At 40.9% G+C, this 23,787-nt stretch overlaps 1 protein-coding gene across 1 annotated transcript in view; it reads left to right on the top strand.

The window, feature by feature from the left end:
• The first annotated feature begins 3,016 nt into the window (after positions 1 to 3,016).
• PPP2R3A (protein phosphatase 2 regulatory subunit B''alpha) overlaps positions 3,017 to 23,787 on the top strand; it is a 78,148-nt gene continuing 57,377 nt past the window's right edge. Inside the window, exons 1-2 of the mRNA XM_041004616.1 lie at positions 3,017 to 3,156; positions 15,257 to 17,645. Of these exons, the coding sequence (XP_040860550.1) occupies positions 15,675 to 17,645 (1,971 nt within the window). The 5' untranslated portion in view covers positions 3,017 to 3,156; positions 15,257 to 15,674. The remainder of the gene's footprint in view (positions 3,157 to 15,256; positions 17,646 to 23,787) is intronic.

The following is a 23,787-nucleotide window of genomic DNA, read 5'->3' as shown; positions in this document are numbered from 1 at the left end:
TATTCATCTCTGTCTGGAACACTGGTCTCTTGAGCCTCCATATGTCGTAGCTCTCTCCACCATTGGAATCCTCAGAACCGTCAGCTGCTGTTGGCTTGCCATTGGCTTCCTCTCTGCGCCGTGTTATTCGACCTAGTGGGTCGTATTAGAGACTTGAATAAGGAAATTGAATATATCCACACAATCTATATGAGTTGTATGGTATAGATTCCTATTTTCATTGAGATATTTCTAAGTGGGGAAAAACAAGTAACAAACTATAATTTCACTTTTATTTACATGTGCATATGTATATCTGTTGTGTATGTGTATTTAGGTGGATGTGTATGTTTAAATCCAAAAAATTTACAAAAGTAATATTATTGATACTATCTTGTTTTTATCTCTCTCTTCCTTTCTCTGTCTTATTCTAATGTTATGCTATAAAGTGTTTTGTTTTAAACAAGCTGTGCTGAAGGAAGTTCTAGGCTTCTCCCAAGCTTGCTGCCATCCGTACCATTCTTTGGAAGTCTTTTATCATCCCACTCAAGCATGCTTTGTCCAGACCTCGTGCTGCTATTTATTTCACTCGGATTCCTGATACTCCTCAGAATTGCTCACTTGGCTCTCACAACCCTCTCTGACCACTTGGACTAAAATGAATTTGTCAGGAAGGGAAAGGAGGATGTAGACATTCCTTCTAAAAGAGGCTTGTTACCGTAGTGTGATCTCCCTGAAGGCCCGAGAGGAGCTCCGTCAATGTCTTCTGAATTTATTGTCTATTCTTTTTTGTTTCAGTCAGTGTAGCTTCTAAGTTTCTAAAAGTTAGACCATTTTTTGCTTTCTGTAATATCCAAAACGTGCTCAATATAATTAGTGAATAATTAGTGAAAATCTTTTAAATATGTATATAGATGTCCCTAATTTGCAAAATAAATTAAGATCTGCTTTCAGGTTAACAGGATTTCTTACATGGAGAATAGAAAAGGCATAATACTTAAAAATAAAGGACCATGTCCAGAGCCTGCTCATGGTCGCTTAAGCTCCTTATTTGCCTTCATTTAATGGCATCCCTGTTTCTCTTCTATTCTCTGTATCTTGCTTCGCCAAGTCTTCTGCAGTGTTGTACTTAGTGATGTTCCTGCAATGTAAATATGACGCTGTCTCCCATGTCCTCCTATTTTGGAACTTCTCAAGGGCTTTCTGATGGTATGTCCTCTTCCCCAACCCTTCAGCTTTGACTTCTGGGAACCTATCCTCTCTTGGGCTTTTTGAAGACCCCCCCCCTTGAGCCTGGTGCAGTAGCCTAGCGGCTAAAGTCCTTGCCTTGCATGCACTGGGACCCCATATGGGTGTTGCTTCATATCATGGAGGCCCTGCTTCCCATCCAGCTCCCTGCTTGTAGCCTGGGAAAGCATTCAAGAATGACCCAAAGCCTTGGGACCCTGTGGGAGACCCAGAAAAAGCTCCCATGTGGGAGACCCAGAAAAAGCTCCAGGTTCCTGGCTCCAGATAGGCTCAGCATCAACCATTGTGGCCAATTGGAAAGCAAATCAACGGATGAAAGATCTTCCTCTCTGTCTCTCCTCCTCTCTGTGTATCTGACTTTCCAATAAAAATAAATCTTTTAAAAAAAAAAAAAAGACCCCCCTCATATTCCATTTCAAGATAAGGACTTTCAGATACTTTGGGACAAAAATAAACATGTTTAAATTACCCACATGATTTTCACTTGTAGAATGTGATCTGATTTTTGTTTGATCACTTCTGAAATAAGAAATGAGAAAAACTACTCAGAAAAAAATGTATTAATGAAATTTAAAAATTTCCAACTAGAGACACTTATTATAGATGTTTTAGAAAACATATTAAAGAATGTTTTCATAATTTTGCTAAGGGAAAGTAGATATTTGCGTAACAGTTAAAACACCAGGTAGAGGGCTCAGAGCGATGACTCAGTGGCTAAATCCTTACCTTGCACATGTTGGGATCCCATATGGGCGCCAGTTCAAGTCCCAGCTGCTCCACTTCCCATCCAGCTCCCTGCTGTGGCCTGGGAAAGCAGTGGGGGACAGCCCAAAGCCTTGGGACCCTGCACCCTCCTGGGAAACCCAGAATAAGCTCCTGGCTTAAGATTGCAGAAGCTCCAGCCATTGAGGCTACTTTTGGGAGTGAACCAGCAGACTGAAAATCTTTCTCTTTGCATCTCCTTTTCTCTTTAAATCTACTTTTCCAAGAAAAATAAATAAATCTTAAAAATAAAATTTAAGAGGACACCAGGTAGAACACCTGAATCCCACATCAGGTGACCTAGTCGAGCTACGGCTCCCGAGTCCAGTGCCTACAAATACTGGACTCTGGGCACAGCAATGACAGCCTGAGTGGTGGAGCTCCTGCCTCCCGGGCAGACGGGGATGGAGGTCCTGCTTTCTACTCCTCTGCCCATGGCAGATAGCTGTGCAGAACCTGAAAGAGGGAAGCACCCTTCCAATCTTTCAGATGACTGTTTTTACCATTTTATGTGTAAGTTTAACCCACCCTAAATTTTTCTTTTAGGGCCAATTCTCAGAGAAATTAGTAACTGAAAATTATGGATGTGAAATGTTAATAGCCAGGACCAGCAGTGTTACTTAATAGGTTAAGCCTTCACCTGTCGTGCTGTCCTCCCAGATTGGTGCCAGCTCGAGTCACAGCGCTCCACTTTCTGACCCTACCCCAATTAGAGTGCCCTGGAAAGCCATGAACCACGGGCCAGTCCTTGGGCCCCTGCGCCCATGGGGGAGACCTGGAAGAAGCTCTGAGCTCTTGGCTTCAGACCAGTCCAACTCTAGTCATTGCAGCCGTACTCTCTCCTTTTCTCCCTGTAAAGTTGCCTTTCAAATAAAAATAAATCTTAAAGAATTCATAGCCTATTCATTATGTTTCCCACATCAAGTAATAGAAACTAGTTATCTAGTGACACATACCTTTTTCCTAATTTAAGCAAATTTTCTTCTTAATGTATTTTTTCAGGCCCCAGAGGCATCTATCATCCTGTTTTTCCAGAAGAGAAGGCAAAGTCCAAGTACAGGAAGTGATTGGAGCAGGTTCCGGAATCACACAGAAGCGGCTGTGATCAGGAGCCCGCCTGGTGCTTTCACCGTCAACCACGTTTCCTTGCGCTGAAGTAAAACTAAAGTAAGCCTTGACTACTTTCTGATTCCCTTTATGTTCGAATTAGGCATGCTTTTGAAATGTCTTTACGTTACTCTTGATGTTATTGAGAAGTTAGTTGGTTATTCTTTCATGCTCATCTGTAGAGTTTCTTTGAGCATTAGAAAATCTTCACTTGAGATTCTTTTACTTTATTTTCTCAACTGTTTCTGAAATGAACATAACAAAACAAAATTCCAGATCACCTTTTTATCTCACAGGTTTTGTAGTACGTGACTTGTATTCCTCTGACCTGTTCTATTGGTAAAAGTTTCCACACTGAGTCACCCACAAAAGATTGCTTGTGTTTTCCAGGCAGAGTAATAATTTAAATATTTTTAAATGACTCATCACTTTTGAATAGTCACACCTTGTGCACTCTGTTAAATAAAAGGTTTTCAAGATATTTTTCTATACTTTCACTCTTAGTCTTCCATAACCACTCTAAGTGGCATGGATATTTAGCTAATTCTCTGTTGTCTCTGACTGATTTGCATTGACCATTTCTTCTGTAACCCCTTTATCAGCTGAAATGAGGAATGAAATGTCTTCCTCCTCTCTGCTCCAGATGTGTCCTGAACTGGAACAAATGAATAGCAGTATAAAAATAGGGTAACACCATTCTCTGTTTTCCATCATTACAGTTATATGGTTTAAGATTTGAGACATCTTGCTAACATTTGTTGGTTCATAAGACTTTGGAATTAAGTGTGTTGATAGAACGACGTTCTCCTATCACCTTTGTGTGATATATCTGCCTGATTCTACACCTTTTCTTTGAAAATTGACTCTCTTTTGCTTTCCTCTGTTTGCTTTTCCTCTCTTGCCTCCTTCTGAGGTTTTTTTTTTTTCGTAAACCTTTTCTCATCCTGCGCATGCTCAATCTCATTCATTCTTTTGGTATTAAAGTCTCTCTTTGCTGCCAAGTCTATCCAGCTGTGTGAGGGAACATCTTCTCTTGAATGTCCCACTGAAATCATCCCTGCGTGCAGCCGCCCTTCCCTCACAGCTAACCTCACACACAGTCGATAATGAGGCCCTAGCATCACCTCTGCTTTGCTGTAGAAGCCATTTCCAGTTTCAGAGATTTATCATTAAATATTCATGATTTCCATTCTCAACTAGACCTGTTCGGAGACAACCACTCTCAGTTGTTCCTGGCTATTTGTGCTATTCTTGTCCTTCTTCCTATTTCTTTTTTTTTTTTTTTAATTGTTAACAACATTGTATTATGTGATACAGTTTTATAGGCACTGGGATTTCCCCCACTCCTCCCACAGCCCTCCCCCCATGGTGGATTCCTCCACCTTGCTGCATAACCACAGTCTATTTCTTAATACATATATATTGCTCACCTGCTGTTCAACGATTTTTATTTTATTCCTCATAAATGATTTTTATTTTATACCTCATAAAAATTTTAGCTCTATTAACCCTTTTCTAACACATTTAGAAAATAAAGGAAAGAATTTATGCAATCACCTTAAGAGATATAGAAAAACTATTTAACAAAATTAAACATGCATGAAGATTTTGAAAACTCTCAACAAACCAGAAATAAAAAGGAACTTTCTTAACTTAGTCATGGGTGTCTGCCAGAACACCTACAATTATCATCGTCATACTTAGTGATATAAAACTAAACGCCTATTTTGTAATTCTCTAAGATTGTTGTAAGGCAAGAATTTCTGGACTCACTACTTTATCCAATATTCTATTCTAGAGATCAAGGTCAATACAGAAACAGTAAGAGAACCAAGATTGAAAAGAGAAGGAAGACTTCCATGATCTCTGGTGATGATTTTCTGTTTAGAAAATCCCAAGGAATCAGAAAAAAATTACAAAATGAATTTAGAAAGGTGGCATGTGACAAGGCCAATTAAATGTTTATGCCAACAGTAAGCAGTGTGGAAAATTAAAATTATAGTACCATTTGCATTAACATATTTGGGAGTAAATTTAATGAAAGTCTTGTACATTGCTGAGAAATTAAAGTAAATCTAAATAAGTGGAGAGAGATCCCATGCTCATGAATTAGAGACTGTTCTGTATTGTCACCAGTTAAGACAGGAGATTTGAGATGTAAAAATAGACAGACAGTGAGTCCAGACTTAATGTGGTTACTTCAACAGAGGCTCCAACATAATGCAGGTGGAACAGAACAGTCCTGCATCCTGAATGGTCTTCAAACTTAGCCTAACAACATGCATGAAAATAATTCAAAATAAATCACAGACCTGAACATAAAGTCTGAAATGATAAAACTAGCCAAAACAAAACAAAAAGCTGCAAGAGAAAAATTTGTATGAGCTTAGGATATATGATAATGTTAGAGTGCAAATATACTAACTATAAGAAAAATATTAATTGGATTAATCTTCATCTGTGGGTTTTTAAACTCCTATACTCTTCAAAAGCTATCACCAAAAAAAATGGAGAGAGAAGCTACAGACTCAGAGGAAAACATACACAGAGGTAAATAACAAACCCTTAGAATTCAACAAAAAGTCAACCCAGAGTATCTGAACAAACACTTTACTAAAAGAAGATGTGTATGCACGTGTAATAAGCATTTGAAACAGTGTGCAGCATCAGTCATCACCAGGGAAATGAAGACTGGAAGCCGCAGTTGAAGCCTGCTTCTCACTAAGGTGACTAAGATTGAGCCGACGAGTGTTCAAAAAGGCGAAGAGCCGCTACAGTCCGCAGGGCTGCTGAAGGGACTGTAACACGGTAGAACCACTTTGGAAAACAGTTCAGCAGGTTCTGTCGTAAAGTCGAATACACAGCAGTTGTGACTCAGTAATCCCATTGCTAATTACCTGCTGGAAGTATTGAAGTTGAACACATACCTACCCACAAAAAGACACATTTGAATGTGGCAGCTTTGTAGTGTCCCAGACTAGAAATTCCAGATGCCCATCAGCTGCTCAGTGGCTGGGATGAGTATTGGTGTGTTCAGACAGCGTGTGGATCTGGTACACGCAGTAACATGGATGAAAGTGAGAACCACTGTGCTGAGTGAGAGAAGCCGAGCAGCAAACCATAAATGTTGTGTGACTGCGTATTTGTGAAGATCTTTAAGTGGCAAATTAATCCGTAATAATAGGAATTAGATCTGTGGTGGCTGGATATAGTGGATGGGAGGAATTGATTGTAAAACAATATAGAGAAAATTCTGTAACTTCATTCTTCGTAAAATCTTTGGACTGTACACTTAATATGTATTTTATGTGTAAATTATACATGAATAAAGTGCATGTAAAATATAAGTAAAGTTCAAAAAGCCAGAAGGATGGAGCAGGCATTGTGGCTGGGAGTTGAGCTATTGCATCTCCTATTGGAGTACCAGTTAAGTGTCAGCTACTCCATGTGCTTCCCCTGATGTGCCTCATGACGCCCCCAGGTGTTGGGGTCCCTGCTGTCCATGTGTGAGAGCAGGTTGGAGTTCTTGGATCCTGGCTTTGACCTAGCTTTTTTTTTTTATTTTTATTTTTAACTAGAAGCTGAAAAGAAGAGTTGTGGTTTTGGGCAGCATTTGTCAGTTAGTGGACTTCACTGTAAGAGGATCATGTAATTATATAAAATTTGCATTTCTCCAGAAAAGGATTCCTTAAACCTTATTAGGAAATAGGAGTTGGAGGTGACCTAAGGAGTCTGGTGACCTAAGCTGGGGCAGGGTAAAACGGATTGGGGCTCACTGTTCAGTGTTGACTCAGTTTTTCATTATTTTCATTTTTTTAACCACCATTTGTGCCTCATGCCCCAGTATTGGTGCTTTTCTGGACCACTTCTTCCCTCCTAGTAAATATTTCCCATCTTCAGTATAGCAAAATATTTTTTGCAGTTCAGTTCATTGTTGTTGCCATGTAATTTATCTTACAGGCACTTCATCACTTAACAGCAAATAAAAACAGCACACATGACTATTTCTGTCCTAAAACGCAAACCAGAAAGATTAGCAGTTTTGTCATCACTGAGTCTAAGTCCCAAACCAGAAGAGTAGGTGAAGAAGGCTCAGGGTGGGGTTTGACACAGCATTAATTCAAGTGTGCATATCGGAGATCCAGGAAAATGTTCCCAGAGCAATTGAGTATGTACGTGCAATGTCTTCTCTTAGTGAGGGCAGAGGCTTCCCTTGGATGATGATTGACGATGTTCAAAGCCATTTGAATCAGAGGGCAGCTTTTCTTTGTAGAATAAGTTTGGTATTTTATCAAGGATAATTTTTTCTTCTAAATAGCTCTGTTGGCATGTAATATAGAAAAGGCCTACTAGATTAAGTCTAAATGTTACCCTCTTAGTTCTTTTAAGGCATTGGTGAGGGCTGTGAGTTGAGCTTTTGCCTCCAGGGGTTCCAGGAAAAGTATTACTGCACAGTCCACTTTGTAATACCCTTAGTCCACATGTGGCTTTCATATAAGAGGAATTCCAGGTCTGGGGTCTCTAAGGGAACATGGTCAAAAATACACTGCTCTGTAAAATAAAGCATTCATGTGTAGGTTCCCTAGAGGAATCTGGAAGTAAGAGAGCTGTATTTAAGGACAGTATAGTTTTCAGAGTAACAGTCAGATTGTCGAATATTCTGGCTTAATATCTCCCCGTGTTGCTAGACGGGAGGCGGGAGACTGCCCTGGTGCCCTGGCAGTAGCAGCAGCACACGGCTGAGATGGGCTGTCTGGACTTTGCTCCCTGTGGGCTTCTGTAGTGATGGCTCTTCTCAGCTAAGACGGTCAGCCTGCTCTCCAGGGATTCTTTGGAAAAGGTACTTTCAGGCATTTCATTTTCCCCAGAATTGAGTCTTAATCCTTGGCTTTTTGCATTCAAAAAAGTCAAAGGGCTTTTTCAGGTCTGGCAACCCCTGGGTGTGTTTTGTGTAGATTCTAGCTTAAGTTGTGAGAATACCAAACATTATATCTAATTAGCATCTCTTTTGAAATTGTGGGCTTCCGCAGTGATGGACACATGCCTGTTTATGAAGAACTATACTATAGTAATAATACAGGGGAACTCAGTGTGGCTGGGAAAGGGGCTTGGGGAGGAGGCAAGGGAAATCCCAGGGCCTATGGAACTATATCATAAAATGTGTGCCTCTGTAGAGGTCATAGCTCTGGCAGAACCTGTGATGTTTACCATCAGGCATCATGCATCAGAATCCTTTCTTCAGGCCCGGCACAGAAAAAGCAGCTAAAATCCTCGCCTTGCACATGATGGCATCCCATGTGGGTGCCAGTTAGTGTTCCACTAGCCCTGCTTCCCATCCAGCTCCCTGCTTGTGGCCTGCGAAAGCCTTGGGACCCTGCACCCGCGTGGGAGACTTGGAAAAAGCTCCTGGCTCCTAGCTTTGGATCAGCTCAGCTCCAGCTGTTGTGGTCACTTGGGGAGTGAACCATCGGACAGTCTCTTAAGGGAGGGTTTTATTTTTACACAGGAGATAAAGTCAAAATTAGCACCAGAGACATTGTATTACCTCACATTGTCATGAATGGATTCCTGTCCACAGCCATTTCCCAAATTGCAAGCCAAATCAGAGCCTCATTTCTTCCATTGGAAAAGCACGTCAGGCCAATGATACCTGGTTAAAGTCAGCCAGTAGAGGTCTGTCCCTGAGTCTAAAAGCTCTTGGGAGCTGCAGAGCAGCTGCCCAAGGTGCCTGCCGGCCAGGGCCTGGTTTTCCCTGGGCAAGACACCACATTACAGCATGGCTCAAAATGTAGTTGGAGGGGATGCTACAGAAATCCCAAAAGTAATTTTCTTTTCCTACAAATAGTGAATAATTACCGACGCTAAGAGTGGTAGGAAAAAGTAGGGACATATTGTAAAGCACAGAGCAGGAGCTAGGCAGCAGGTACTCAGTTCTTGGACTGCCTGGGGATGAAAGCAGTTCAGAGTGGGAAATGAGAGTGTGTGCTCTGCACCTGACTGACCCTAGGCTTGGGGCACAGTGCATGTGTCCTTCCTTTGATTGGTCAGTGATAGGGACCAGCATGTTCCCTTTGGAATGACAAAGGTGGGCTCCAGTCTGTCTGGGTCTAAGGATGAACTGGATTTTATTTTGTTTAATCAAACTCTGAGTTCTTGCATACTCTCAGAGGATAGCCTACAAATGTTAACTATAGGAGCAATTTGAGTCTTTATGATTCAGGGTCTCAGCTCTGGCTTTACTCTCATGTCACTCCCTTAAATTGTAAGTTAATCTTCCTAAAGGATCTGCAAGCTAAGGAAGAGATACTGGGCCCCGTTAAAGCAAAGGCATTATCTTGGCTTCACGCTCAACTTCAACATCACTGAGCTGCTTACAGTTCTCCAAACACACAAGGCCCTTTTGTGTCCTTTGTGGAATTTTTGGCTTCCCAGGCCCACAACAATTTTTTTCTTTACCTGATGAAACTTTCATCTTTCAAAAATCACTTCCTTTCCCTCCTGACTTGTCTAGTCTTCTGCTTCCATATCTTTGTTTTACAACAGTTTCACAAAGTCAGGAGGTGCCTTAGGAACCGTTGGAAAATGCCTGTTAGAGACTTAAATCTGCCTAAAGTAGAAGTAAATCTAATGAATAATAAACAAATATGTCTGAGTGAGTTCTCGAGATGCATGTGAACCACTTGGCCAGAATTTAGGAGATTCAGATTCTTTGCAGGGTGAAAGAACCAGGAGAAGAAAAAGGCTCTGGTGGTGGGCAGGCAGCATAGCATAGTGGCTAAAGTCCTCACCTTGAACACACCAAGGTCCCATATGGGCGCCAGTTCTGATCCCGGCGGCCCTGCTTCCCGTCCAGCTCCCTGCTTGTGGCCTGGGAATGCAGTCTACCAATACCAAAGCCGCACACCCAGGAGTCCTTTCCCTCACTTCCCGTTCTCCTGTTTGTCGACCCTTCTCCCTAGCTGTCTAATCAGTGGCCGCCTAGCTGGCTTGGATTGTTGTTACTTCTTGCATGGATTATTATAGTATCCTCTGAATTGTTTTCCATGCCTCCAGTCTGCTCCCTCTTGCTCTAACCTCCACTCAGCTGCCATAAATAATCTAGATCATGTTGTTTGTCCCAAAGTCCAGTCTCCTTAGTTTAGCATATAAGCATATGTTTTATGTCATTCTACTGTTCTCTCTGCTTTCCCTGCTGCTTTTCTCTCTGCTCCCCTCAGTGAAACCCACTGGACCCACTTGTGTATCTGCCCTCATTGTGTCAGGGCACACCTCTGCATTTTCACATACTTGAGACTCTGCCTCAAGTTTTCCCGTCTTCCTTTTTCTCTAACTTTCATTGATCCTTCAACTGTATTCATAGGTGTCTTTTCTTTTGGAAATGCAATTTGCACTTCAGACTGATGAAGATGCTTGCTCTTAACGTGGAAAAAAAGGGCCTGGAGAGACAGTCTACTGGCTAATCCTCAGATTGCATCTGCCGGGATCCCATATGGACACCAGTTTGTGTCCCAGCTGTTCCACTTCCCATCCAGCTCCCTGCTTGTGGCCTGGGAAAGCAGTGAAGGATGGCCCAGAGCCTTGAGTTCTTGTACCCACGCAGGAATCTCAGAAAAAGCTCCTGGCTCCTGACTTCAGATCAGCTCAGCTCTGGCCATTACAGCCACTTAGGGATTCATCCAGCAAATGGAAGGTCTTTCTCTCTGTATCTCCTTCTTTCTTTGTATCTGTCTTTCCAATAAAAAAATAATAATAAATCTTAATAAAGTGAGCAAAAGACATGAAGAACAACTTCTCAAATGGACAATGACAGTGAAAAGATGTTCAGGCTCATCAGTAGTGAAAGAAGCTCAGGTTAAAATAATGTTCTTCCATTATTCAGCTGTCAAATTAACAAAAATGTAAAGAGTGATATTTCAGGAAAACACAGGGAAACAGACATTCTACACCAATATCAGAGGCATAAATTTTTAATTTTTTTGTATTGTACCTTGGTATTTTAAAACTCTTTTGCATGCACATATGCAAACTGCTTTTGTCTTTGAATTGTACTACTTAATTCTACTTAATTTGAATTCTGTAAAAAAGAAACTGAATAACAGTGTGTAAAGTATCATGGATCATTTTAAAACAACAAACAAAAAAACAAAAAGAATGTTCAGCGGTAGATGATGGCAAAATTATTTTATCTGTATGATAAAATATGTTTCCATTGAAATGACCAAAATCAATTTTGACATAGAAATACATTCAAGAACTGTGGTCCAAGTTTGTCAAAAAGAAGTACATATTTTTAGTTTTCATAAGTCTGGATAGCATATCCATAAAGCATTAATAGTGTTTTTTTCTGATTAGTATTGAGTAATTAAAATGGATTTTACTTCAAATAGTGACATTTCCGAAAAGAGCGTGTGTCAATTTTGGAACCAAAATGGGGAAAAAGAAGTTTAGCCCTGGTTATTTGCTTTACTCGCCTCTGCGGTCGCCCTCTGGACACCACAGGTCCCTCTGGACACCACTGTGAATTGATTACTCAGTGTCATTCTCTGGGGGCCATCCTCCAGCAAAAACTGATGTGTGAATTAGAGCAACAACATCGTTGTAAGCATTGATTTAATCCTCAGGAGATGAATATTGTTGTTTTCTCCATTTTGAGGTTAGAACAGGCCGACAGGATTACTCACGTGGGGCTTCACAGTTGTTAAGCAGCAGGGTTGGAGTTCAAGCCCGTGCAGGCTGATTTGCACTTAGAAACAGGATAGTGTTGTGGTTCTGAGTTGGGTTGTGTGGATTAGAGTTCATATTTAGGATTCCATTTGGACAGCTGGGCATTAGTTGGATTCCACCCTGAATAAAAAGGCTGAACTTAACACTTACTAGTCTAAACTAAATACCAAGGAAGTAATCTTCACCTAATTTGGCAGTTTTTTGAAAACTTACAGTTTTAGACTGTAAATTTCTCATTGATGGTTGTTGTCACATCCTGAAGTGTGGCTTCTACTCTTCCTTCCATTTCAAACATAAATGTAATTAGTTATTTAAGTATTTCCTCCACCTGCTTTCATTCTCAGTATGACTCTTAAATTTCAGATTTATCAAGAATTATTGAAAACTACTTCCCTGTTATCTGGAACTGCATTAATATGGTAGCCACTTGATTGAAATGAGCAAAAGATTTAAACAGACACTTCTCCAAAGAAGAGTTTGTGCTAGCTGGAAAGCACATTACTATTCATTAGGAAAATGTAAGTTAAAGCCACACTGAGATATACTACATGCCTATTAGAATCAATAATCTAGGATAACGACAACACCAAATGCTGAAGAGACTGCTCAGACGCTGCAGATAGGAATGTAGACATGGTGTAGCCACTTGGTAAGCCACAGGTTTAGCTCACCATCCACCCAACAGCTTCCACCCACTTGGCATGATTTCAGATATGAAACCAGTCATGCAAAAACCAATGGACAGATACCCACTGTAGCTTTATTGTCATTGGGAAAAATGTAGAAATAGCACAAGGACCCTTTAATGAATGGAACATGGGTGAATAAGTAGTGGTATATCCATAAAATGGAATGTTCCCAATAATAAAAAGGAATGAAGTTCCATTAGTGTGGGAATGTAAGTGTCCAAAAACATTGTTAGGAGGGAGAAGCCGGTCTCAAACATTTACATACAATACAAGGGCTCAGCAAAAAATGCATATTGTCAAAAATCTAAATTGATTTTAAAATTTTGTGTACCAAAATAGACTTATCCCTTAATTCCAAAAAATTCCACCAACTTTTAAGTGCCTTTATATTACTTCACACATTTTTTTTTAACTGGCAAAATTGTAGTAACGGAGATAATTGGGGCAAGGGTATGCCTCTGAGAGGGTAATATAAGATGTTTTGAGAGGGAGGGTGAGAGGGTTGATGGGATGGTTATGTGTCCTGATTAGGGAGACAGTTAAGGAAGGGAGGGAGGGAGGAAGGAAGGAGTGGGTACATGTAAAACTGATACAATTCAAATAATGTCTGTAGTTAATAGTACTAGTGTCAGTTTCCTGGTTTTGATAATTGCACTGTGATGATGTCAGATGTTATCATTGGGGGCAACTGGGGGAAGAGTTCACAACAATTGTCTGTGCTATTTTTGTGACTTCTGTATGAATCTAAAGTAACTTCAAACTTAAGAATTAAAATATAGTTTCATAGTTGTAATAGTGATGTTTAAAGTGCTTTCTAAACCCCATGTTAGTAATAGTGACATAATGGATAGGGCAAATAAAAAGTATTCCCATTAACACAGGAAATTTTATTATACAGCCTATGTCTAACTTTGTCGCTGTACTTTGACTATTTCAAATTCCAATGGAACATGAAAACTTCCTTCTAATTTCCTCAAGTTAGGCATGTTAATCAGTTGTTTGAGTTACATTCAGAAACACTATTTTCTCAGAATTCAGAGGAAAGCCAGCTGTTTGTATCAGTTTAAAAACGTATCTGACCCATATCTTAATAAATGCCTGGATATTTTAATTTTCTGACAGTCATGTATTTTACCTCTGAGTGAGTTTTATCAGCTCTGTTGGGAAGTAGTGCCCCTCTGTTATCCTACCATGCATTCCCATCAGTTTCCTTAGTATTTGCCTTCTATTCTGTCCTTACTAAAAGTTCTTTCATATTCTTAGACCTCTTAAAAGGTTTAATACTTTACCTTTTTTGATAGTTTAAACCTAATCTTTAATAGTTAAGATGCTGAGGGAGTGGCTAGCATTGTAGTATATCAGATTAAGCTGCTGACTGGGGTGCTGACATCTCATCTGAGCACCGTTCAAATCCTGGCTGCTCTGCTCCTGAACCAGCTCATGTGCCTGGGAAGGCAGTGCAAGAGTTCAAGCCAGTTTTATCATCGTGGTCTGTGCAGTCTTCCATGATCTAAAAGTCCCAGCTTTCCAGGGCAGACATTCAGCTCAGCAGCTAAAGTGCCTGTATTCCATATTGAAGTACGTGGGTCTGAAACTTGGTTTAGGCCCCTGACTCTGTGGACGCCTGCCCTAGGAGACAGCTGTGATGATGCCAGTGACTTCTGCACCACACTTGGTAGACCTGGATTGGATTCCCAGCTCTGGTATAGCCAGCTCTCATCTGTTGTGATCGTTGGGAAATAAGCCAGCAAATGGGGTAGCTCTCACTCTCCTTTTCATCTATCTCTGTGTGTTCCTAAAGGGGATTTACCTCGTAGTGTCTCCTCGATCTGTATTCAGATATTGGTAAGATTTTCTCTAACTTCTCATTGTAAAAACACCAACTTGCCCCTTTTCCTCATCCTGCAGTTTTTCTAAAATACAGTTTTTTTTTTCATGTGTCACACGTCTCCATCTGCTAAGTTCTATGATTTCTTCCATATTGTTTTTCTCTGTGTCTGCTCTGTAAGGACACAGATTTTTTTTTTATTTCCTGCTAAATGCCCAGCCCTTAGAAAAAGAGCCTGGTACCTAAGTAGGCCCTCAGTATTTGTTGACTAAGAGAATATAGTTATAGAATATTTTTGGAAGGAAACTATAACGTGCTTTTAAAAAAACATGTTTTTAAAAAGTCTGTGAGTAAATCAGTTCTGTCCACCTGATTAAGTGGAGCAGAAACAGGGTCTGGAAGGTGACATCAAGAGTAGTAGCCAAGGAGGTTTTCTCTCAGTAAGACAAGGCAAGGCAGGGAAAATAGTTGCAAAGTGCAAAGAAGTTTCAGGATTCAGAAAACAGTATGAATATGTGTTGACAGTCTTTGAGAAGACTTGATGGAAACAAAAGGTTTGTGCAGGAGAATAGCACAGAATAGTTATAAGTGGATGCGGACAGATGCTGAGGGACTGGACAGTGAGTCGGAAGAGGTGGCGGTGCCATGACCCGTGCTGGAGACTTAGTGTGAATTCTCAGGCTGCGAGCAACACAAAGCCGTCCAAGTCTGGACTTCTCAGTGTTGCATAGGTGGCAAGGACAGTAAGATAAGAAATGTTGCCTGAGAGGTGGCTGCAGCCAAACAATTGAGGTGAATGGATTATCAGCAATCAGTAATATGTCAGAGAAATTATTGATAGCTGTATTTTGGGATACAAAGAAATAAGAAAATATCCAGTGTTAAAATCATATTTTAATTGCTTTCTTCTTTATTATAGGCTTCCTTCATTTACAAAAAAAAAAAAATGGATCATTCTGACCACTGGAGGACTCGGTTATCACAATACTTCTGTGCTACTGACTAAGATTTATGACAACAAATTAATGACGTTTCTACATTATGGGACTGTTGAAGAACTAAAAGAGGATATTTTCTCATAAGAATAGTTTTGTAGAATCCTATTACTAAATAAAATTTAAAAGCAGTTATTAAATTACTAGATTTGCTAACACAAGCACATGTGCAGCAGCTACTGTATACTAATAGTTACTGAACCTCAAATTGAGATGTTTTCCCTTTCTGGGAGAAGTCAGTATGTTTGCAAGGAACGACTGAACAGTGTCACTAAGTACCTTGTCATCTAAGTGTCAGCATTCTGAAAAGTTCCAAGTCCTGCCCTAAGTGGGTTTGATATTATGGCAGCAACTTACAGACTTGTGGTTAGCACCGTGAACCACTACAGCAGCGTGGTAATAGATCGGCGTTTTGAGCAAGCTATACATTATTGCACGGGAACGTGCCACACCTTCTCCCATGGAGTTGACTGTATCGTGGTACACCATAGTGTTTGTGCAGATCTCTTGCACATCCCTGTATCTCACTTCAAAGATGTGGATCTGAACTCCATGTTTCTGCCCTCTGAGAATGGGCTCTCCCCAGCTGAAGGTGACTACACCCATCCGACCCTCACTGGCATGCACAGGGTCAAGAGAGGATCTACATTTCAGAATACCTGTAACTTAAAGGACATTGCAGGAGAAGCGATCAGTTTTGCCAGTGGGAAAATAAAAGAATTTTCCCTTGAAAAACTGAAAAATTCTAACCACACAGCTTACAAAAAAGGAAGGAAAGTTAAGTCTGACTCATTTAATAGAAGGTCAGTTGATTTTGACCTGCTCTGTGGCCATTATAACAACGATGGGAACTCTCCCTCCTTTGGTTTACTCCGCAGTTCCTCCGTTGAGGAAAAGTCCTTGTCCCACAGAAACTCACTTGATACAAACCTAACTTCCATGCTTCTTCACAACTTCTCTGAAGAAGACCTAGTAACTCATATTTTAGAAAAGCATAAAATAGATAACTTTTCTTCTGGGACAGACATAAAGATGTGCTTGGATATCTTGCTGAAATGTTCTGAGGATTTGAAAAAATGCACAGATATCATAAAACAGTGCATTAAGAAAAAGTCAGGTGGTGACATCACTGAAGGAAATACTAATGATGTCGTTTCTAGCTCTGAAACGGTCTACGTGAATGTAATGACCAGGTTAGCGTCCTATCTGAGGAAGTTACCGTTTGAATTCATGCAGTCTGGGAGCAACGAGTCTGTAGATTTAACAGAACTGATCAGTAACATGCCTGCCTTACAACCAACTCCCTGTTCCCCAATATTTGGCACTGATCAGCCCCCTAAATATGAGGATGTTGTCCAACTCTCAGCCTCTGATTCTGGACAGTTTAAAACTAACGAACCACAGGATGACAAGCATAATTCTAGGAAAATGGATACCATAAAATCCATCTCCAACAGTTCTACACATTCTTTATATGATGTAGAGGCAAAAGCCACCCAGTTTCAATCACCAATATTACCCATGAACTCTTCAGAAAATGTAACATCTGGTGACTTACTGGAAATGCTTTACATTGAAGAAGACTCAGATGGAAAGAAAGCATTAAATAAAGGGCAAAGGACAGAGAATGGACCCAGACTGTTGAAGGTAAGTGAATGTGGAGCAGAATTTTCAGACCATTGTGCTCATCTTAAAAATTGTCCTGCCTCAACACAGAATGAAATTGGCAAGGCATTTGAAAAACCAGGTGCTCATCCAGCCAAGAAAGACCCTAAATCGAAAGCTGCTAAAGTTGAAGTAGGAGACCAGAAGGATTTTGTGAACCCTAATAGTCAAGAAGAGATAGATAAATTGTTAATGGATTTGGAGTCATTTTCACAGAAGATGGAGACCTCTTTAAGAGAGCCACTTGTCAATGGTAAAAACTTGGATTCTCTCAACAGTCGTGGTCAGATGACTGGTCATACCCCTGTTGATCTTAAGCCTAAATCTAAAGTCTCTTCATCGGCAGAAAAAGTCTCACCTTCCTGCCTAACAAAGATTATTGAAACCAACGGACACAAGATCGAGGAAGAAGATAGAGCCCTTTTACTGCGAATTCTGGAAAGCATTGAAGACTTTGCTCAAGAACTAGTTGAGTGCAAATCAAGCAGAGGAAGTCTATCACAAGAAAAGGAAATGATGCAAATTCTTCAAGAAACCTTGACAACGTCCTCTCAGGCTAACACGTCACCCGGCAGAGCTGCTGTCTGTGAAAAAGCCCAGGACGCTCCTTCAGCAGTGTTGATCCAGCAGACCCCAGAGGTAATCAAGGTAAGAACCAACAATCTCAAGCCTTGTTACGTTCCGCTAATGCTTCTCCCCACACTCAGAATGGTCTGTCCAGCCGATGCAAAGTCGGTCAGTGTTGGAAAGACCAGTTTAAACAGTCCTTTCCACACCCTCTGTTTTCTTCCTCACCCTGCGCCCAAAGGCCAAGTTCTTAACCTCAATACTCTTCTTCTATATGACAGCAATAATATAGATCAAAGTAACTTATATAATTTATGTTTACACAAAATAATCATTTAATATTAGTTTTCATCCTCCGTAGTCCATAGTAAAGACCAGTCCTTACTACATGCCCGTGTAGACCTGCGTAAGGTGTAATGTAGGGTGCAAAAGAAGGCAAGACTTTTAGAGTGCTTACAATCTGATTGGAGAACCCGAAACGGTACTCAGGCCTGTGGACATTACTTTGTGCACAGTATCATTGATGGTTAAAGATGCTGCTTGGAATACTTAGCAGAGGAGATATTAGTACTGCTTCCTATACTTTTGATCCAGCTTGCTGCTTACCCACAACATGGGTAGGAGCACAGGTGCTTGGGTCTCTGCCTCTTGAGTTCCAGGCCCCTAGGATTTAGCCTTACCGTGTCTTTCCTGTTGCCAGCTTTTAAGAAGGGAATCATCAGATGGAATTCTTTCTACTAAAGTGGAAGGTAAAATCTGAGCACCGTGGAGAAGCATGCAGAGTGTCTGATGAGCACTCTGTACCTTGTGAACACACTATACATGTCAGCGTACATGAATCAGATGTAAAGGTGTATCCACAAAGGCAAGTTGTAAAGTGTTAAGATAGTTCTAATATATATGTATATATATTTGTAAAAAAAATTAAGAGAAAGTAAATATATAACTCAGATTTGTCCTGAACAAATTGTTAAAGGTGAGGGATGGAAGAGAGGTGCATCTGAGGGAAACCGCACGGGGCCTTGACGGCATTAGTAAATGTTTTGTTGTATAACTTGGGTATTTTGTTCTTTTTCTGTAATTTTGTGTTCAGTTAAATTTGGTCTAGTTAGAACACTTGAGGAGGCCCTCAGCTAGTGTCAGAGTGCGGGGTCTCAGTCTCAGCTCTGCCCCCAGGGTACAGCCTAGGAGGCAGGGGGTAGTGCCTCGAAGAGTTGGGTCCTTGCGGTCCACATTGGAGACGCGGGTTAAGCTTCTGGCTGCTGTCTTGGCCTGGCCCAGCCCAGCCCCAGCGCTGAGGGCGTTTTGGAAGTGAACCAGGAGCAAATGGGAGATGCCTCTCCCTCTCCTCCACCCAAAAGTTTTTCAAATAAAGTGAATTTGTTTTTGTTTTTATTTAAGTGGATCATATGTTGGAGACGACTCTTATGAATCAAAACTAAAAAGAAAAATAAAGTTTCCTGTTATTTTTAGCCTTCCCAGTAAAGTTTTCATTTGAGCTTGGGGAAAAATAATGTATGATCAGATAAATTATTTTTACCTGAGCATGCTTTGTGCTTTCTGCTGTGCACGTTTTTAGTACCAGTGATGTGAAAGTTTTAAACAGAACGTACTTAAGATTGTTAGCTGGATCCTAATAGAAAAGCCTGCAGATGTTCCTTGAGCATTTCTGTGAAGTCTCTGTGTTGATCTCTTAATTTGAGTCAACACTAAAGAGAAACTGAAAAAAATTACTTCATGCATTTAAGTAATACTGATTATTTCATCTTATTTTTTAAAGGAAAGAAACAATGTAACAATCGGTATGATATTAATATCGTAAGAACTGACACTTACCACGAGCTAAGACTTTCATATTTTCTTACTCTTTTCCCACAGTAACCTGCTTACTCCTTAAAAAAAAAAAAAAGCCATTCTTCTTTAATGAGCTGGTCCAGCATTTCATAACCATTAAGCCAAAAACTCTCACTATTTGATAGAGTATTTTGAATTTTGTTCAACTTTCTTCCTGCATTATCTTCTATAACAAAAAGAGAGAGAGAGAGACATTCTAAAAAATAGATGGGTTGCAGAAAGTAGGAAATGTTAGCCTAAGGCCAAAAACACATTCCGAGCAGCACCTGCCCTTGTCCCTGCGGACAGTGTGGGGCCAGTGCTCGGTGACACCACAGTGCAGGCGCTGGACTACGCGTGAACTCCCTCACGTGCTGACAATATAGGCATTCAAATCGTGGCAAAATACTGTCTCCAATATCACAGAAAAGAATAAAATTTGATGAAATTTTTCTTGATAAGGTTGAAAAGATAATCAGTGAAAAGTTCATTTCAAAAGGCAGGTAATGTGGGGACCAGGGTCATGGTGCATCAAGTGAACCCTCCATCTGCAACTCTGGCATCCCAGACGGGCACTGGTTTGAATCCCATTTGTCCACTTCTGGTCCAGCTCTCTGCTAAGAGCCTGGGCAACGCAGCAGAAGATGGCCCAAGTGCTTGGGCCCCTGACACCCGTGTGGGAGACCCGGATGAAGCTCCTGGCTATGGTTTGGCTCAGCTAGCCACTGGCCATATGGGAAGTGAGGCAGTGATTCATTCTCTCTCTCTCTCTCTCTCTCTCTCTCTCTCTCTCTCTCTCTCTCTCGCCTCTTTCCCCTCCCTTTCCCGGTCTCCTCCTCTCTCCCTCTCCCCTTGTATCCTCCCTCTCCTCATCCTGCCTTCCCCTCTTCCTGCCATGCTCCCTCCCCCCTCCCCATCCTCTCTCTTCCTCTCCCTCCCTCTCTGTAACTCTACCTTTCAAATAAATGGTTTTTTGTTTTGTTTGTTGTTTAAGTTGGGGCTGGCACAGTGGTGTAGTAAGCTAAGCCTCCACGTGCAGCACCAGCATCTTATATGGGTGTCAATTCAAGACCCAGCTGCACCACTTCCAATCTAACTCCCTGCTTATAGCCTGAGAAAGAAGGCAGATTACCCAAGCCTGTGGGTCCCTACACCCATGTGGAAAACCAGGAAGATACTCTTGGCTGCTGGCTTCGGGCCAGACCAACCCTGGTTGTTGTAACGATGTGGAGACTAAGTCGGCAGCTGAAGGAGCTCTTTCCTCTCTCTAACTCTGCCTTTTCAATTAAAGAAATAGTTGTTTCTTTAAAAAAAAAAGTCAGATAGTATGAAATGCTTATTTCAGAAAAACGCTTGATACAAGAAGACTGAGCATCTGCTTTGACCCTCTCTCTCTCTCCATGAGATCTTTTAGGTCAGGATTGGAGAGCTTTCTCTATAAAGGGTCGTACAGGAAATGTTATAGGAATCTTGGGTTACAAGGTCTCTGTCACTTAGTCTTCATCTTAAAAAAAAAAAAAACCTTTAAAAATTTGAAACCACTCTTAGCTCCCAGATGTAGACCAAAAAAGTTCGTTTTTTCAAAAAAAAAATTACAGTGGATGAACATTTATTACTTATCTCTTAGCTTTGTCAAACCTTAATATTTTGCCATATTGCATTAGACTTGGTTTATTAAAATTTTTATTCTGAGCATTTTAATACATTTAGAACTTTAAAAAAAAAAAAGCTTTTCGTTTTATTTCGTTTCTTCTGAAAAGCATAATGAATTAAGAGGGAGAGACGGAGAAAGGGATCTTCATCCACCTGTTCATTCCCTAAATGGCTACAACAGCTGTGGCAGGCCGGAGCTGGGATGGAGCTACATTTGGATTTCCCACATGGATGGGAGCTGGATCAGAAGTGAAGCATCAGGGACATGAACCGTTGTTCTGATAGGGGACACCAGCATCACAGGCAGTGGCTGAACTTGCTGTGCCGCGATGTCTGCCGCTACATTTAGAACCTTTAAAAATTACTTGATAGGCCCGGCATGATCGCTCAGTCACTAAATCCTCACCTTCCACTGGGATCCTGTATGGGCACTGGTTCACGTCCCGGCAGCTCCACTTCCCATCCACTTCCCTGATGATGGCCTGGGAAAGCAGTAGAGGATGGCTCCAAGCTTTGGGACCCTGCACCTGCATGGGAGGCCCAGAAGAAGCTCCTGGCTTCATATCAGCTGGGCTCAGCTCCTGCTGTTGCAGCCCTTTGGGGAGTGAACTAGCAGATGGATGATCTTTCTCTAAAATCTGCCTTTCCAATAAAAACTAATCCTTTTTTAAAAAGAAAAATTATCTGCAATACAGAGACAAGCAGGGATCTCTTACCTGCACATATACTACCCAAATGCCTACAATAAATGGGGCTGGGCCAGGCCGAAATTAGAAACCCAGAATTCTGTGTTCCATTGTGGCTATTTGAGCTGTGTACATTCCAGATGGCACATTAGGAGGGGGAGAGTAGGAAGCAGAGCCTGAACTCGAACTCGGGCACTCTGCTGTGGGGTGTTGGCATTCAAAGCAGTATCCTCATCACCCCTATTGTCATCACTGTAAAAAAAATCCCTTGAGCACATCTCCTTACTAACCTTCCCTCTCTCCAAGGAGCTACTTTCTGAAGTCAGCATTTATTTTTTACTGCATGTTTTTATACAGTATTTTTTTATTTTCATTCTTAAATAGGATGACTATAGAATAATTAGACATTACAACTTTTTGTGCTGTACTAAAGAATTCTAGGGGAGTGGAAGCTAAAGGTTTTTAAGCTGAAAAATTCTATAGAGTGTTTGATTACTTTTTAAGAATAAAAACTTTTAAGGCTGTCTTATTTTTGGACAATTGAATGTTTACAAGAATTCAGAACATTTTAATTTTTTTTAAAGATTTATTTATTTTTATTGGAAAGTCAGATATGCAAAGAGGAGGAGAAACAGAGAGGAAGATCTTCCGTCCAATGGTTCACTCTCCAAGTGACCGCAATGGCCAGAGCCAAGCCAGTCCCAAGCCAGACGCTAGGAGCCTCTTCCAGGTCTCCTACACGGGTGAAGAGTCCCAAGGTTTTGGGCCACCCTTGACTGCTTTCCCAGACCACATGCATGGAGCTGGGTGGGAAGCAGGGCCACTGGGATTAGAACTAGCAACCATATGGGATCCTGGCATGTGCAAGGCAAGGACTTTAACCACTATGCTATTGCACCGGGCCCCCAGGACATTTTAATTTAAAGATTTATGTAACAAGGCATATGAGCAGGACTTATACATGAAATTGGTGATTATCCCCAAGAAAATTAACTAACCTAATGGGATTATGTCAATAATTTTTAATGTTCCAAAAGAATTTAAAGGAGTGTTTGTCATTGAGATATATATTCAAACCTTTGTTAAGAGAAGAAACTATATGCCATGGAAAATACCACAAAGATGTGCATCTCTGCCAGGGATCAATAATCCAGGGCCCATGGCCAATCCATCAGTTACCTGTACTCGTGGCTTCATTGGACTGTAGCTACCTCTTTTCACTTACATATGACCTTGGCTGATGTTTTGCTATAACTGCAAAATTAAATATAATGACAGACTCTAGAGCCTAAATTATTTGCTATTTGGCTTTACAGGAAAAAATTATTGCTGACAGCTGATTTATATATTTCACAGATTAGCAAAGCTGACTTTTGTTAAGAGTTAATGTGTCATTTTTTACAACATGCTGTAAATGTTGGGAACAGCATCAGCAGTAGAATCTGCCCGTGGATGAAATCTATGAGTAGATACAGAAAAGCAAATCTGAGTCAGTGTTGGCCCTGGTGGTTTAAATACTCACGCACATTGCAGTGCCTGAACCTGATTCTTGCTTCTGGCTCCCGACTCCTGCTCCAATCGGGGTAGACCTCGGGAGTAACTGTAATTGGATTCCTTGGGCCTGAGAGTAACTCAAGTCATTGGGTTCCCGCCACCTGTGTGAGAGACCTGGCTTGAGATCCTCCTGACTTCTGTGAGAGCCGGAGGTTGTTGCAGGCATTTGGGAGTGAACCAGAAGATGGGTCTGTTCTCTCTTTCTCTCTCTGTGTTTCTCTCTGAGGTTAGCACATAGCTTTTAGAAAAATGATAAGAGACAAGACTTAATTTGGAGCGACATGTTGCATATCCACTACAAACTTTTTATAGAGTTTGCACACAAATAAAAAGAAGTCACCTATTTCTTTAAGCACATGTTCATAATTACCTTCTCTCAAATAACCAACCTATTTTTTTTTCTTAAAACTTCTACAGCTGCTATTTTCCAGAAAGAACTAATGTAGTTCTCAACATTATCTTTGTTCTCAAAGGGAGACAAGAAAATTATAAGATGA

Source organism: Ochotona curzoniae, unplaced genomic scaffold (genome assembly GCF_017591425.1).
Source record: "Ochotona curzoniae isolate NIBS_2020 unplaced genomic scaffold, NIBS_Ocur_1.0 contig_1302, whole genome shotgun sequence".
Lineage (NCBI taxonomy): Eukaryota > Metazoa > Chordata > Mammalia > Lagomorpha > Ochotonidae > Ochotona > Ochotona curzoniae.
This window is presented reverse-complemented; position numbering and strand designations above follow the sequence as displayed.